At 37.3% G+C, this 16,371-nt stretch overlaps 5 protein-coding genes across 5 annotated transcripts; 2 read left to right on the forward strand and 3 right to left on the reverse strand.

Moving 5' to 3' along the window:
• Window positions 1–1,090: 1,090 nt before the first annotated feature.
• LOC113673525 (kelch-like protein 21) lies at window positions 1,091–3,433 on the reverse strand. The gene has a single exon (XM_027189943.2). It carries the CDS (start codon window positions 3,306–3,308, stop codon window positions 1,569–1,571), a length of 1,740 nt encoding a protein of 579 aa, XP_027045744.2. The 5' UTR covers window positions 3,309–3,433; the 3' UTR covers window positions 1,091–1,568.
• Window positions 3,434–3,458: 25 nt separating this feature from the next.
• On the forward strand, window positions 3,459–7,563 carry LOC113673476 (small nuclear ribonucleoprotein E). The gene is made up of 5 exons (XM_027189895.2): window positions 3,459–3,609; window positions 4,813–4,839; window positions 5,042–5,104; window positions 5,511–5,589; window positions 6,640–7,563. The coding sequence occupies exons 1-5, from the start codon at window positions 3,562–3,564 to the stop codon at window positions 6,696–6,698; spliced, it is 276 nt and encodes a 91-aa protein (XP_027045696.2). The 5' UTR covers window positions 3,459–3,561; the 3' UTR covers window positions 6,699–7,563.
• A 190-nt stretch (window positions 7,564–7,753) lies between these two features.
• Window positions 7,754–8,467, reverse strand: LOC113673475 (uncharacterized). The gene has a single exon (XM_027189894.2). It carries the CDS (start codon window positions 8,328–8,330, stop codon window positions 7,893–7,895), a length of 438 nt encoding a protein of 145 aa, XP_027045695.2. The 5' UTR covers window positions 8,331–8,467; the 3' UTR covers window positions 7,754–7,892.
• A 909-nt stretch (window positions 8,468–9,376) lies between these two features.
• On the forward strand, window positions 9,377–12,897 carry LOC113673458 (nucleoside diphosphate kinase 5). The gene is made up of 5 exons (XM_027189878.2): window positions 9,377–9,618; window positions 9,830–10,035; window positions 11,313–11,413; window positions 11,545–11,663; window positions 11,949–12,897. Exons 1-5 carry the CDS (start codon window positions 9,475–9,477, stop codon window positions 12,036–12,038), a joined length of 660 nt encoding a protein of 219 aa, XP_027045679.1. The 5' UTR covers window positions 9,377–9,474; the 3' UTR covers window positions 12,039–12,897.
• Window positions 12,123–15,438, reverse strand: LOC113673456 (uncharacterized). Its single transcript, XM_027189877.2, has one exon. The coding sequence runs from the start codon at window positions 14,921–14,923 to the stop codon at window positions 14,171–14,173; it is 753 nt and encodes a 250-aa protein (XP_027045678.2). The 5' UTR covers window positions 14,924–15,438; the 3' UTR covers window positions 12,123–14,170.
• Between the last annotated feature and the right edge of the window lie 933 nt (window positions 15,439–16,371).

Raw genomic sequence — 16,371 nt, forward strand, 5'->3', positions numbered from 1 at the left:
GTCAAAGAGGTAGAGGATATGCACTTAAAAGGGACCATTATAAATAAGAAATCAGGAGTTACCGAGGAGTTCTTTGATTTGAAAAAATCTTAAACTTTAAGTAGCAGAAGTAGATAATTTTTCCTTTTTTTCTTGCTAGGTATAACATTTCTCAAACCAATATATATTTTTTCCCTATTCTAAGATGTTGGCATTTCTGAAGATAAAGCTTTCATAAATTTACAAGCAATATATTATAAGACCTGGAACAGTATTATAGGTAATTTCATTGTGACAAATTAAACTAACAAATAAATCCAAAGGTATATTCTCAAGAAACATACACCAGTCTTAAGCTGATAATGCACTGGTTGTGTTAAACTAAACAAATACAATAATGGGAGCAGTAAAATAATAATGAAGATTGTAATAATAATACTATCAATTATACTCTTAATAAGTATAGGAAATCGTATGAACGCGAGTGCATTTCGTGATTTATGGGCACGAGTGATGTTTTGAAAGTTCTCAAAATTGCACTCGCCTACGGCTCGTGCAATTTGAGAACTTTCAAAACATCACGAGTGACCATAAATCACGAAATGCACAAGCAGGTTCATACGATTTTTTATTTATTAAATTCTCGACAAAATTACTCCAACATTTTATCGAGTTGTTCGTGCTCGTATTCTTCCATTTTTGGGTTTACTTTTCGTCGAGTCGCCCATGTTTGCCAGACATTTAACCAGGTCTGTGTAGCTTTCAACGTGTTTTTGTTTTTCACATTTTCTTTAAGTTGCTCAACGATGTTTTGGTTTGACAAAGCAAACCGGCTGTCAGCCATTTTTGTTTATAATTTGGTGTTCAAATTTGGCGCTTCCCCGGTGTTTCCATGGCAACTTCTCCGTATTGCACTCTATAACCTCTATTGCACTCTATAACCTATTTATGCATTCATCATTGACCAATCAGAAACGCGATATTTTGTTGAGTATATAATAATAACATTAATAATAAAAATGATAATAGAGGCATGAATATTTTAAAATCTCTTAAAGAGGTGATACTATCAGCACATTTCATCTCTGTAGACTCATTAATATCAAGGTCCTTTCCTTAGTGTATTGTCAGTATTCAAATTTATTTTTTGGCATGTGACAAGAAGTTGGTCTGGTTCAATGAGTATCTTAGTTAGAAGATGGCATAGGTTTTCTGGACATAAACAGTCTAAAGAAGCAATGAAAGGTCAGATTATTTTTCATGCTCAATTAAAAACTGCTCTTACTATTAGGTCTCATTGCAAACTCCAGATGCACTTAGTCTGCATAATTGAACACTCAATCAGAAAGTGCTCTAGAAATCAAAGATTGTGGATCATGATTAATGAGAAAAAAAAATTCTGCAAGGCAACTTTTAAGCTGGATGTAAATGGCCTTTTTAGTCAATCAGTTAAGTGCAACAAAGACATTTCAAGACTCAAGGCAACTTTTAGTGGGGAGTCTACACTTTGCATTACGGGGAGCCATACTTTCCAAGATGTTAAAGGTATCTTGGGACCTCAGTTTTTTTTTTAATCAGTTCTTGTCATTTCAACTAGCAACCATCTGCAAACCTTGCAAAAAGTCTCTTTTAACACGAAGGGAGCAGCATTGCAAATATTTTGCTTCCCAGGGAATAATAATGTCTGAATTCCACACACCCTGTTCAATGTCATACCTGTCAACAATTTTTCTTTGTTCTAAGTCCACGTTGGATCCACCAACACCTCCAAAAACATAAATTTTCTTTCCTACCATGGTAGCCCCAGCAAAGTACCTTGGGACATGCATTGAAGCAATAGATTGCCACTGGTCAGATGTTGTGGAATAAACTTCACAAGTTGAAAGGGCAACACGCACATTATACTCCCCACCCATGACAAAAATTGATGATTTGTATGACACAGCACATGTTCCACCCCTTGGGTGGGTCATGGGAGCAATACTTGTCCATGTGTCTTGCTCTGGGTCATACTTCTCTGCTGAGTTTAGATATTCACCATTCCCTGCTCTCATCCCACCAATAGCATACAGGAACTGCCCATTACCTATAGCACAAGTGACTTCTCGTGGGACATTTAAGTCTGTTCCCAGAGTCCAGACGTTCATGGAAGGGATGTAAATTTGTAGTGTTCCTCTGTGGCCCCTCGAAGCACCAATAACATAGAGACACTTTCCTAGGAATGCAACTGCTGGAAATAAAACCTCTTTCAACATCGAGGACATAGTTTCCCATCTGTTTGTCTCCAGATCAAACTTTTCAAGAGCTTTTGACACCATGCCATTTCTCTCTCCTCCAACTGTATACAGCTCTGTTTCATATGCAGCAAATCCATGCCAGTTAATCTGGTTTGGAAAATGTTCCATTTCAAACCAGTTTTCTTCTTCTGGTACATAACAACGGACTGAAGTTGATTGAGTCTTGCTGCTCCTTATCAAACCACTAATAGCAACAACAACATCAATTTCTGGCTGCAGACATTTTCTTGGATTTTGAGGTGACAAACAACCAGATGAATGATCCCTTTTCATGGCACTCTCAACTAGTTTTATGCAAGAAGAATCTCTTTGAACGAGTGAATTTGTGATTACCTGTAACTGAAGGTACTCATGTGACATTGAGCTAATTCGAATGCATGCCAGTAATTTAGGAAAATAAACTTCTCGTTCACCTTGATTGTAACTGATCCAAGTCATGAGGCTCTCGTACACTGCTTCTTCGTTTTCAACACAAATATCATCACTAGAAATCATATATGTGATCTCTTCGATACCAAGTCGAAGGAAATCCTGGGATTGTGCGACTTCATGAAAATGTTTGTCAATGAATACACGGCACGCTTTAGAGAGTTTTGCGCAGTTATAACGTTCAGCTAAGTCACAGTAATATAAACAATTGGACACATTGATATTAGCAACTAACCATGCTGATGTTGCCAACTTCACCTCTGGGATAAAGAAATAATCAGCTGAAATGAAAAGTTCTTCAGCATTGGATTGTGTGACTTCAATGGTACCAGTGTAAAAGTAAGTAAGTAACGGACCCAGTGCGTTCGCTGTGACTTCCATCTGCGATAAATCTACGCAATCAGTCCACTTCTCCTTCATGTCACTTGTAAACAGTTTACAAAAGTAAGGACAGCCAGCAGCAAGGACGTTTCGGTGAGCAGGAAAGGCTCTCTCAGCCGTGACGAGAGTGATATCGCAAAGCACTTTCTGTTGTCTAAACTCGTCCAGTTTCGCCACCAAATCCACGCAGTACTGCACTTTCCCTGTTGCTTTATTCATCATTAATTTATTAGAAATGAAGAAGATTCGTAATAGTTCAAACACATAAAAAACATCAAAGAAAAATGTGGTCAGGATTCGAGGCTTCGGTCACCCAGCACTGATCGCCATCTTGAAAGAACAATATCGAGCAACCCTGGTTACGAGTGAGACGTTTCTCAACGATCTCCCAGAACTCTTTGCAGTGAACTAGTCCGCCATCTTGCGCGTCTTCACTGCCGTCTGTTTGAAGTTTTCCTCACCGAAACGACCCAAAATGGCGTACAAAGGACAGAAAGTGCAGAAAGTCATGGTACAACCTATTGTATCCTCTTAATTGTAACGAAAAAACTCACATATTGATTATGTGAAGTGATGAACTAGCGAAAGATCGTAGCACGTGCTCCCATTTGACATTAAGTAGCTTTATTTGTCTCGAACGGTCATGCCAAGATCTGAGAAGTTTCGATCCTTTGCGATTTATAGTTGTATGCGTGAAGCAGGGTGATTATTTTATGACGTAACTGTAACTATTACAGCTTCGAAGGCACATGATACGCAATGTGAGGTGTCTTCGATTGGATAAAGGGGGTAAGATTCAAAAGAAACTGCTCTACAGCGTCGGTAGGGGAGTATACCAAGACAATTTGGTTTCATCACCTGAGTCTTTAATTTAAATTGGCCACCTTAAAGAGTTTAAAAGCTAATGTTTAGGACGTTAGCCCCTCGTCAGGTAGAACTCAGTGACCCTATATTCTGTAGTTGCTGATCATCGAGCCCTGTTCTTGAATTAGACAGGTCACTCTTGCAGTGCCTCTATATTCCTACAGTATCACTCACATGTAATACAAGGCGGTAAAATTTCCGCACAGCCCCATACCATTGTAAAACAAATCTGTTTTCCGAGTGGCAATGTGTTGTTTTTGTCACTGTTTTCTCTTTCTGAGAACTGAATGCATAATGTAGTATGGGGCTGTGGGAAAATTTTACCTACAGGGCTCCTACTACAGCATCTACATGAAGTTCACTTATGATTTGCTTAGTTGGTTGAATAACTTGTCCTCTAGGGTACCTGCAAATCATCAGAGAAACTGGGTGAAGTGCTGGGGGTTAACCGTTAATGGATTAGAATCCCATCCAGGGTGGAATAGTAATCCTGGGTAGATAGTGCCTTGGAAACAGGGATAAGTCCTTTGCTTATTTTAAAGACCCTTGACCTTACCCTTTGAAATCAGGAAAACAGGGAACAAAATAAAATGTGTGTAGTTTTTTCGGTGAATTATTCAGTCCTGGCATCACATTCCCAAAATGGTGGTTAATGTGAATGATCAGTATTGTCGGGATAATTTACTAATTTGTGCTAATAGGAGATGATATTGTTACCTCTTTGCTGTGTTTTCCCCATACACTCTGTAAGAATGTTGATTGATATGTACATTGCTAATATTCTGGCAAAATACATTTAATAGGCTTTCTCAAATTTTGAATATGAATTTCTTGGTATTTTCCTTAACTTTTTACCCAACAGAACTTGATATTTAGGTATTTGCAAAATGTAAGTATTATTTTTGTGTGTGTGTTTTTGTGTGTCATTTATGAATTGCACTGTACTTAAAAAGCAATTTTTTAAATAGTAGTCCTTAAAATGCTGAAAAATTCATGGTTTGGGGTATTGATAATTAATTGAGTCATGATATTTTTATTTTTATGTTTTTATTTTATTTTATGTCTTTTTTATGTTTCCTGTTATTCATCAGAGATCAAGAATTCAGATTTGGCTGTATGAGCAAGTGAACATGAGGATTGAGGGCCATATTATTGTAAGTTTCTAGTTAACAAATTTCTATAATTTGATATTCTATGGATAAGATAAAATTTTTTGCATGATGCTCTTATTATTTCACAAATCAGTGTATGATAAATGGTTTATTTTCCCAGTTGCTGTATCTTATGTTTTGTAATGGACCAAACCAATTTTCTTATTTTCTTATCTGCAACATTGTAGAAGCAAGAATCTCTTGGAAATCTGGTTTCTTTTTTTGCCAATTTCTTTGTTTGGTTACTTTTGTTTTACTCATTATACTGAGAATAGTTTCTTTATGCAAGAAACTCGTAACCATCTTCATGAACTGCAATTAAAAGAAACCAATCAGTATTTTATCTTTGTAAGTCCAGAGGAATCACAAAAAGAAAAGGAGTAATAATTTTTTGATATATTTTTTACAGGGTTTTGATGAGTATATGAATCTTGTTTTGGATGATGCAGAAGAAGTACATCTCAAAACCAAGAAAAGGAGACCTCTTGGTATGGACTTTATTTCTAAAATATGTGTAGAATTGAGTTACTGTAAAATGCCACAAATGTAAAAGGTATGGAATGTTGTTGCGTTTCAAAAAGTAATTCAATCAGATGTTGGGAAACTTCAAATCTCAAATAATAAGAGTTATTAGTTTGTGGTTTTGAGGTTGTTAAAATCAAATCAAAGTCTTGGTGGTATTCCCAGTTATATTCAACTCTTACACGGAAGTGAAGTTCTGCTTATTTATGCACCAGCCCATGGAACCTATTGCCCTTTACATTCCACCCCACCTCCTTTAAGGTGATTCCTCAGTATTGCTCTATGCATCCTACACTGGGCATAAAAATTATGTAATCAGCCATATAAGCTTGCACGTAGTTTGAGATCACTTTATTGTTTTTCAACTGATTGACCAGTTAAAGTGGTTAGATAGTCCTTAGCTCTAAAATGAGCACACTGACCTGTTTTGTTTGGTGTAATTTTAGTGTACAGATTACCCCCTTTAAATTGAAGAAATAAAAAAAGATTAATCGAAAGGAGAAAAAGATTTACACTAAAAGGTGTGCATGAAGCCCATTACTTAAGGATGCAAATTATGACCTTGAAAGCAATGACTCAAGGAACGTTTTGAGTCATTGTCTAGAATCGTGTGCATTTTCTAGAAATTATGTATCAAATTGTTCCACATTTTCTGGATACTACCTTGAAGTTTTTGGTAAGTATCACTTATGGAAAAACCTTTGCTTCTAGCTACTGCAAAATGTGCCATGAACCCTTGAAATGATGCACATGATTAGTGTCTGTACAGGCATAAATAAGGTGAATTTGGCCCAACATATCTCTTTAACAAGCACAATGACCTATCTTTTTTATTGTATTTTTCAAAATAGACATTGGTAGGGAACATTTAAGGAGAATAAAACAAACCCTTTTTTCTGAGGAATCACCTTAAATTTCAATGACCCCCCAAAAAATCTGAATGACTATTTTCCATCTGGTGAAATAGGGAAATAAGTTAAATTTGCTGTCTTTTTTTTGTCTTGTGCTCTTCTTAGGAAGGATATTGTTGAAAGGAGACAATATTACCCTCCTCATGAATACAGAAGCCAGCTGATTAATGCATCATCCATGCATGTATTGAGCTGAAGATCAAGAGAAATGCTTTTTGGAACAGATTTGATATTTCTTTTAGCCGTGAAACCTAGTAACACTACTGAAAGGGCTCGTAACCTTTGTTAGGAACTTTAAATGTAACTTTTGTACGTACAAGGCGTGACATTTGTATTTGTTTGATTATGAGTAACTGTAGCTATGAAGTTCTGCGCAATCGACCATTCACACCCAAAATGTAGAAGTCTCTCGACATTTTTTTTCATGCCAGTGCAATGTAAGGATGTGTCTTTTTTCCATGCCATATATCTCAACCTGCTTCAGTCTCATTTGTAAAGTTCATCGTTTTACTTACGCTCAGAAAAAACAATTTGTTTATGAAGTTTTCTTCATTTTAACGCACCGAATGCCAAACAACAGTAATTGTTCGATAGCTGAAAGCTCTTAACTGTGACATCTGACGTCTACATATAAAGGGAAGTGAGATATTTGTAGCTTGCCTTCGTTTCTGTTTCCCATTGCTTTAGTATTGGGCAAGATACTTCCAAGAAACTTTTTTTACACATGACTCGTACCTTTGCAAAACACAAGTCGGAAAATTTAACAACTAGCCTGGTTGCATAACCAAAACCTTTTCTCAAGATATTGAAATAACATTATCAACCCTTTTGATAATGGAGCCCTCATCTTAATGCCTCGGAAAGAACAATTAGGGCTTTTAAAAAAAAGTGTGTTTGGGAAGCTTCCCGCGTGTTTATCCAATAGTTTTAGTGAGGTATTTTTTTTATCGCTGCCACTGTGCTCTATCTACAGTAAGAGATAACATACAAATATTTAAACTCGCACGTCTATTAAAACAATTTACAGTACTTCACGCGTTTTTATTAAGCAAACATCAAAATTAAACCGCACTCAATCACATTGAGGTGCAATACTAGTTATAAGTCGCCAACAAGCTTTTAAATCGTAGTCACTGATGTGCTAATTAGATATGTCACCCAGGTCCACAGTATAACGTGGCTTTATTCTATTCCACGCATTGCCAAAGACAACTCACAAACAGAAACTTAGATTAAGGGAACATTCTTGGCTTGTGATTCGCGGAGACCTTTGAAGCATCTTCCCCTTTCGTTTTCCGTTTAAAACTTTTGTAACGACGTAAGATTACTTAGTCCGCGCTAATTTCACTTCACTCACGTTAAGAGATGTTAGATCGCCATGCCACCAGATCTGATGGAGGAATCCCTGTTTTTCGCTTGTTGTTATCGGTATCTCTTGAAAAGTAATATCCGCACGTGCTTTTGCCACTGGTGCTGAAAGGCGCTAACCTGTTTACATGTCTCATCCAGGGCACGGCTAGACTTTGAACTGGAATACCAGGTATTTTTTGCGTGTGTCGTCCGTTCCTGGACTTTGTCGAGTACTCGGTGGTTGAACTGGCGAACGATTTCGAAGCTGCCTCTTTCAGGGCGTCAGAAACATGCCGCGAGTAAGGAGCTTGTGTGAGAATACCAGGCTGCTGATCCCATGAAGAGATTCGACAACAAACGTTGGTTGGCAACCAGACGGCCTTGAAGTCCTTTCGGCATTTTTCGCACTTCCAGCTCTGTCCAAATAACTGTCCAGTATTAGGCATTATACCCTGCACGTAAGGTTTTCAATGCGATCGGATCCAATAAAATGTTTCGCTGGCAAATCTAACCCTTCCTTTTTCTCCGTCGCTGCGCAATCGATTCTCACAATCGCAAACTCCAGTCGGGTTCGCGATGTCGAACGCGAAACGTAATCGATGTACTGACGTCATAATTGTCTTCCTATGTGATAGTTCTGATTGGAATAATTAGGCGATTGCCGCGTGACAAGATTTGAAAGTGATATCAGTTCATTTTTGAGCAAGAAATGTCAAGGAGACTGCGAAGCACGCTTATAATACCAGCCGCAGTTAGAACATTCCCATTGATTTCGGCGTAAATAAAATGAAGGGTTTAAACAGCGCTCTTGATATAATTTTGCCAGTCAAGATTTATTTTCCGTCTAGATTTAAAGAATAAAGGGTTGATGATTTGCTTTGTTTCTTTTGAAAACATTAAGGCTCATTAATCCATCCCCTGCCATGGAAATGCAGTTGAACGTCGCGCGCTATTATTCACACGAAAACAAACACATTTACTCTGAGCCAACTGTCAGAAACATTATTTTGATCTATGGACACAACTTTCCTCTTCACTTTCTTTTGCATCGTTTAAAAACTGCTACAATAAGATTTTGATTTTTGAAAGGAGGGATGTGCAAAAATGATTGCTTTGCTCTCATTTTCGCTTCTTTAGTTTTGGCATTTGAGGGATTAAACATATCACTTTACATTTCTGTCTTTGATAAAAGTAAACGTTCTAGATTAGAACGCTGAAACATGATTTTAGATGAGCATTGCAGCAGAAAAGGCTTACTTTTAGGTAGTGTTTTCCTCAAGATATTGGATGAAATTTGCGAATATGGCCGCCTCAGATAGGCAAATGGTACTATCCTCAAAAGCCGACAAAAAGCATAATGAACAATGTGTACCCTTTTTATAAAAACAAATTATTTGCAGCTAAAGCAACGGAAGGGAAATGAGAGGGTCGAAGAAAACTGGAAGGAAGAATTGGACACGGAGTTCATCAGGTCAGCGGTATCATGTTTGATGGTAACCATGACAGCACTATAACTTTCGCGGCCATTTTGCTTTTTTTGACCTAGCGGGCAAATCTAGAGCGCGTACTTTCCAATTTTTTCCCTTAAACATGCCAGACGGTGAAAAGCCCGTGATACCTCCTGCTCCTGCAATACACATAGAGCGAACGTTAGCGTTATTTAAGCCAGACGCAGTTCACAAGAGCGATGAAATCGAAGAAATTATACTTCAACATGGTTTCACCATTTTGCAGGTACTATAAATGAATCAACCGTGTTTTCTATTTTCTTGTTAATTGTGATAGGCCAACAATTATGAGTAACTGTGACTTTGTGAGCTTGATACTCTTCAAACCCGAAGGAATGTGTGAGGATGCTTCCCTACATTAGTTAAATTATGATTACCTCTGAGCAGAACTGTATCTAGTCAAATACCCTATCTAATTTTTTTTGGATACCAAACAGAAAAGAAGAGTGCATATGACACCAGAACAGACAAGTGATTTCTACGCCGAACACTATGGTAAAATGTTCTTCCCAAGCCTTGTGGCTTACATGAGCAGTGGGCCAATTTTTGCTCTTGTCTTAGCAAGGAAATCAGCAATTACTTACTGGAGACAGCTGATTGGACCAACAAACACGCAAAAAGCAAGAGATCAGGCACCAGAAAGGTGAGAGACTTTTCAATCTCCCTTGTAATTCCAGGGTTTCAATCCTAGTGCATGGATGCTATTTTTTGGCACTGATTGGTTTTTAAATGGTCAGAGAACATCCCTTAGAATCCAAGGACCTAAACATTACATGTAAATATGCAGCTTCCAAGCAATAATAGCAAATGACCCACCCATTAATTTTGTGTGACTCTACTGGCTACTTATTGTCACATGGTACAAAATCACCAAGTAGTTATCACACAATTACCCCTATATACATCAATATTTGTCCTCTGATTATGTTGAAAATAAAAAAAAGCTAGTGGAAAGAAGCAAGCTCAAGGGTTTTACTTTTTCATTTTTTTTTACTTTACATGTAGGAAAAATAAACTCATTTTGTAGAGCTTAGTGGTAGTGAAATAAATAAGCTGATCTTAAATACAGTTCTGAAAAGAAAATAATGCAACAAAAGTTGCTGTCAATATGTGATATTAAAATAAATGGTAAGGTTATTAAAAAAAGAAAAAACCCTTCTGGCTTGCTGGTAATTTTCAGCTGATTATGTCTTTGGCTGACAGATTGTCTTCAAATTTCAAATTTTCCCTGGAAGCTTCACTTTTTGGCCAAATATCCATTTTTAGGACAATCTCTCAGCTGTTGACATTATCAACCAGCATACCAGCCAATTGAAGGGCTTTTTTACTAAATGGTTTTCTCATTTCGGTAAGCACTTAAATGTTGTTATTCTTATGTTTTTGAGAGAATGTTTGGACTCAAGCCCCAAGAACAATAGGGAAGCTGTTTAATTTTTGGTATGGTCAACCATATGCAAATTTCTCTGGCCTCTCCATTGTTTTGAACGAACTCATCAATTGAAACTTCCCATTTATTTATTTAGTCCCAGTGTGTGAACAAAGAAACCAACAGTTGTACACAATCAGCCCCAGAGGTACTTACATATGATAGGCTTATGGGGATGTGCTGCTGGATGGGTTGATTTTTCACAACTAGATTGACAATAGTGGGGTTACTAGAGTAAGGCTGCAAATTTTCGGGATAGTTTGAGTAATAAATTTCTGGTAAGGAAGGATTGAAAAATGGCAAGATTTGCATTTTAAAGGTTGTTACCTTTGGGATTGTGAAAATTACTTGTAGAATATTTAACATAGTAGTGACATTTGTGTTCAAGCCTTTTGGTACTGGACATGAATTTAAAAGGAAACTCTTTTTGAATTTATTCATACAGACTTTCAAGACAAATTTTCATATAATAAGGACATTATTTTTATCTCTAGTTTGAGAGCAGTCTATGGTACAGACAGCACCAAAAATGCTCTTCATGGAAGTGACAGCTACTCAAGTGCAGAAAGAGAAATACATTTTTTCTTTCCTGATAGTAAGTGAATAGAAATTTAGTCTTAAAAAACCTAACACTATAAACTCCTTTAAAATCACTCTTTTTTTCTCCTTCTTAAATCACCCTTGGTTACTGTGTTGAATCAATTTCCTGGTTGTTAAACATCATAGGTGTTGTGGAACCAGTTTCAACTGGGCAAGCAGCCAAAGACTACCTCACAAGAACAGTAACTCCAACTTTACTCAAAGGACTCACAGAACTATGCAAGATGAAGCCTGCTGAACCAATAGTAAGCTTTTACATTTGTATTTGGTCCAACAAAGTCTTGCAGAAAGGCTGAAGCTACTGTCAAAGAGAGGAAAGGTATTAGGGAGAGATACTCCCAACATGCAAGTTCTTGGTGTGGTTTGGATGTAAATGTCCACTTTTTTTGCCTTTCACTCTCAAATCAGGGATTCATAGCCTTCCATTTTACATTCTGTCAGTTGCTGGTATTATACAGCTGTTTGGCTTTGTGACTTGGAAAACAGTTTAAATAATAAAATAACTTGACGCTTGCCTTGTTTATTGATAGATTTGGTTGGCAGATTGGTTAGTGGTGAACAATCCAAACAAACCAAGAGTTCAAGAAGAAGGTTATACTGTTGAAGAACCAGATGACTAAAGCTGATTCTCAGATGTTTGACTCAGCTTCTTATAAATTGACAAGCAGAAAAAGGAAAAAGAAAGCAATCACTGTAAACTTTACTTCATGATACAGCTCTATTGTTTAATTTTTCCGGTTATAAGTACATACAAAATAGAATCTGCTTTCTTGATGGTATTTACATTTGAATTTTAAACATATATCTTGAAGTATGTTACATTTACAGCTGTTCTTAAATATTTATCATTGTTCTGTTGAGGAACAATGTTATTATACTGACAACGATTGTTTGTTGTTAATTTGGTATGTATTACTTATTGTCTTGAAGTTTTTCTTTACAGTCAAACAATTTGTTGTAAATATCACATATCGTTAGATGGATAATAACAATACTTTTACTACTTTAGAAACTAAAAATTTTGCTATGAATGTGATGAATCTGAGTTGTTCTTGATTAGCTGATATTTTTATTAACCATGTGGTTTCAGCGAGTGTGAAGTTTAGGTTGGGAACAACACTTTTGACAGAAAAAAAATTTGAAATTTTCAGTTGTGCAAGTTGTGCGCCTCGTCAATTGAGCGGACATTACCTAATTAAGATACGCAGCTTGTATGTAGCAGTAGGTATGCAGCAAGGCACAGGTGTAGTTGAAATCCAATTTTTGAGGAGCTACAGTAAATTGTGAACTGTATCACCATTTTTAAGGATCACTGACCATTGGGTGATGAAAAAAAACAAGATTTAAGAGAAGACAGAGTAAAAATACCTCTGAAGGCGACGCCAAGAACTGGCTTGTGGAACAAGACTTGCCTCTGTCTTGATTAGTGATTAACAATGAATAAAGGAAACATACCTACAAGTACGTACACATGGCAAATTGTCTGAATTGATCATTTATAGAGACAAAGGTAGAAATTAGTTTAGTGGGGCACTCCTCAAGGAGAACCACTTATCGAGTTTCCACTCAGTTCTTGAATACGGGTGAGCTTTTTTTACGTTATAGTCAAATACAGTGGAACCCCGATTTAACGAACCTCTATATAACGAAGTCCTCGGTATGACGAACGATACTCTTTAGCCCTGCCAAAGTAACAGTAACATGTATGGGAAAGAACCTCGATACAACGAAATCCTCGTCGTAACGAGCACAGTCCAGAAGCCCCAACGTGTAATAAACCCCGACGTAACGAACAAATGACCACATGTAACAAAAGACAAATAAGAGCAGACCAACAAACATCAACATCCATCAGTTACGTGATAATAGAACAACTTCACAGTTAATCTCATTATAAATGCCCACCCGGACATTATCGACAACACATCTACAGATCCGCTTTATCCTCTTTGTCTCTTATTAGATCTATTAAGTTGAATTTAACCTCTTTATTTTTGAAAGCTTCGTGTGGTAAAAAGTATGAGAGGCAGACATTTCCAGTCCAGTGCCCTTGTTTCTCGGTTCACCAGTGAATTTCACTGAAATTTGTCCTCCGTGCTTCAAAACAAGGTGCTGTAGCTATGTACAGACCTATACACTGCACTGTAGCTTCATATAGACATTAAAGCACAAATATTATCTACAATATAATTGTTCCGATTCTAAATGCTGGGTAGCGCGACGTCACACCACACACACAAAAAGAATAATAATACAAAATTAAAATTTAATTATTAATGAGCCCTCGATAAAACGAACAATTTAATTGTTTCCCTGCAGATTCGTTAAATCGAGGATTTCGATATAACGAACACTCAATATAACGAACCAATTTCCCCAGTGTTTTGGTATTTCGTTAAATAGAGGTTCCACTCTAGTGACAAGTGTTAGAGATCATATCACCATTATGATTGTCTGACGTTTTCAGTTTTGTTCCTTCTGCAGTTACACGTGGCTCAGAATCAAACTTCACTGTTTTACTGTTCGTCTTTTTAACGCCGCTATCGTTAAATGCACCCTGCCTTGAAGGTGTAAATGAGTCATTATTTTTTACTCCGCCTGTAATTAGCTAAATTTTAGGTACGGAAACAAATCAGTATTTAATTGGCTTTCTGTTCTCCTTGACTCATCCTCCTAAATTGCTCACGCATTTCACTCGAATAGATTATTCAAATTTTGACGTAACTATTCGCTTAATCCCTTAATTTGTTGGTTACGAAGTCCTTGGCATAAAAACTTCGATAGAAAGTCTCCGTTGATAAACTGTAATGCGCGCTCCGTCTTCCATCACCTTAGTAACTTCATGATCAGGCGATGGATTGTTCCGCTTTCGAGTAATGGCGATGCTTTTAGTCTTTGCGTTATAATTCTGCGCATTCGACAGTTCTTCATGATGAAACGAATCATGATGTTTATCACGAGTCTTCAGAAAAGAGGAGCAATCCCCTTTCTTTGAGATTTGTGGTAAACGCGTTAATCCTCTCTCCTTAGATTTCAACGATGTTCGTGAAGTGTTTGTTTCATTGTTTCGATTTTCTGAGATAGATTTACACGACAGAAAATTGATAGGCTCCTCGTCTCCGCTGTAGAAGTCAATAAAACATTTATCGGCTCCTTTGTTTAAGTTCTCCTCTTGTAAGAACATCTGTCCGGTAAGAGACTCGACAGAAGCCACAGGTATCCTTGGAAGACACAAGCCCGAGGAAGTGTCTGGAGGTCGATCTCTGTTGTTTGGTTTTGCTCTTTGTTTTGTATCTGATCTGGACTCTTTCTGTCTTCCTAGAGAACATCTGTAAGGCGTATGACTCAACAAAAAGTTGTTAAAAGCCGTCTGTTTTATCTTCTTATCGAAGCAGACGTGTAAACTGCCATGGCTTCTTCCATTGTCCGTTCGGAAAGGCTGATTAACCGCGAGTTCCACCAAAACTTGTGCTGCTGGGAATCCGTGTGGAGCTTCACGAGTCATGTTCGATCAACAAGTCCATGCAAACCAGACGGATCATCGTTATATGACCATGTACAAATCAGCTGTTCAACAGAACTACTTCGCCTGTTGTGGCCATCTCAAACAATGCTAAACTTTGCTGCGATCACGCACATGACCTTTAGTTGACATAATAAATGTTGGCTACTGATTTGTCATGTCAAAGGAAGCTTCGATGTCACACACGATGAGTAACAGCAAACAAATCTATTGTGCGTCACTTCACGAAACTTCTGAGATGACCTTTCAAATAAAAAGTATTTAAGGTCAAGCTTATAACTTGATAAGCGACTCGATAGGACAGTCCAGATAGGCTTTTCAAAAACCTCAACCGGCAGAAACGATGTATGGTTCATTTTAACAGTTTTTAATCGGCTTTGGCCCTCGGGCATATCTTAAAACAATGAGAAAATTGTCAACAAATCCGTAATTATCATAACCCTGATGTTTGCCTCAATATCGACATGTCGAACAATAAAACTCATTGAAGTCTTTAAAAGTAACCTAACAAAAGAGAGCCAATTCTTAAGTTAATTATCCCGCATTTGATGGAAATCAGCGTTTCAAGTTCCCTTTTTTTGTTCAATTAGTTCCTGGTTCCTTTCTCGTGGCGTAACATTTTCCAACTAACGACCTCGCTTTCAATTTTTGCGGACGGTCGATTATGAGATCTATAAGCCATCTATGTGATAAACGTAGTTTGCATTTTGAGGTTTCAATTTTATGCACGAGGAGGTTTTAAGGTTTCAACAAAGAAGCAATTAAGCAAAGAGATTAACCCTGCCTCTGCTACTAATGAAACCTTCATGGGCTATTTATGTAATGTTTGCTACCAGCAAAAAGTTTAAGCCATAAAATTGGATGCGGTTTTCGTAGTTATGGTTACAAAGATTGTTGCAAAGGGCTGGAATTATTGTCCTTGACAAAGATTGACAGGCACGTAAAGCGTACAAAGGACTATCTTGGTTTAAAAAGCAGCTGATATAAAAATATATCAAAGGACAGTTACATGGGGTGTCAGCAAGAGGCTGCGTTTTCCAAAGTCTTCATGTGAATAAATGTAGTCACAAGTTCAGACTGGCACAAACATTGATTTGAATACCGTATTGAAATAGCCTGGTTAATGCTCTGAAATTTTGATTTTTTTTCACATAATTCCCTCGCCCAGGGTACAAGAAACTCTCTCACATGAAAGTTCAGTGAGGTTACGAGTCAAACCTAAAACCATAGTTGAGAAGAAAAACGAGGATAGCATAATTGCAGGTGGAATTTGTGAATCATGGGGTTCTTTTCTAACTAACACGGTTTGCAATTTACTCCTTGCTATTTTTAAGTTCAAAACAAGGATGGAGCTTCTAAAGTCCTTTATCTCTCTCTGCACATAATTCAGTCAGTGACCAGTGTTTCACTTTTTTATCAAACTTTATTGA

The sequence above is a fragment of the Pocillopora damicornis genome, chromosome 2 (assembly GCF_964200805.1).
Source record: "Pocillopora damicornis chromosome 2, jaPocDami1.2, whole genome shotgun sequence".
In the NCBI taxonomy this organism is placed as follows: domain Eukaryota; kingdom Metazoa; phylum Cnidaria; class Anthozoa; order Scleractinia; family Pocilloporidae; genus Pocillopora; species Pocillopora damicornis.

Coding starts and splice junctions, on each gene's coding strand:
- LOC113673456 (XM_027189877.2), bottom strand. CDS start 14,923: ATGACTCGTGAAGCTCCACACGGATTCCCAGCAGCACAAGTTTTGGTG.
- LOC113673458 (XM_027189878.2), top strand. CDS start 9,475: ATGCCAGACGGTGAAAAGCCCGTGATACCTCCTGCTCCTGCAATACAC. Junction 10,036..11,312: donor AGAGATCAGGCACCAGAAAG/GTGAGAGACTTT, acceptor TTTTATCTCTAG/TTTGAGAGCAGTCTATGGTA. Junction 11,664..11,948: donor TGAAGCCTGCTGAACCAATA/GTAAGCTTTTAC, acceptor GTTTATTGATAG/ATTTGGTTGGCAGATTGGTT.
- LOC113673476 (XM_027189895.2), top strand. CDS start 3,562: ATGGCGTACAAAGGACAGAAAGTGCAGAAAGTCATGGTACAACCTATT. Junction 3,610..4,812: donor AAGTCATGGTACAACCTATT/GTATCCTCTTAA, acceptor TTTACCCAACAG/AACTTGATATTTAGGTATTT. Junction 5,590..6,639: donor CAAGAAAAGGAGACCTCTTG/GTATGGACTTTA, acceptor TGCTCTTCTTAG/GAAGGATATTGTTGAAAGGA.
- LOC113673525 (XM_027189943.2), bottom strand. CDS start 3,308: ATGATGAATAAAGCAACAGGGAAAGTGCAGTACTGCGTGGATTTGGTG.
- LOC113673475 (XM_027189894.2), bottom strand. CDS start 8,330: ATGCCTAATACTGGACAGTTATTTGGACAGAGCTGGAAGTGCGAAAAA.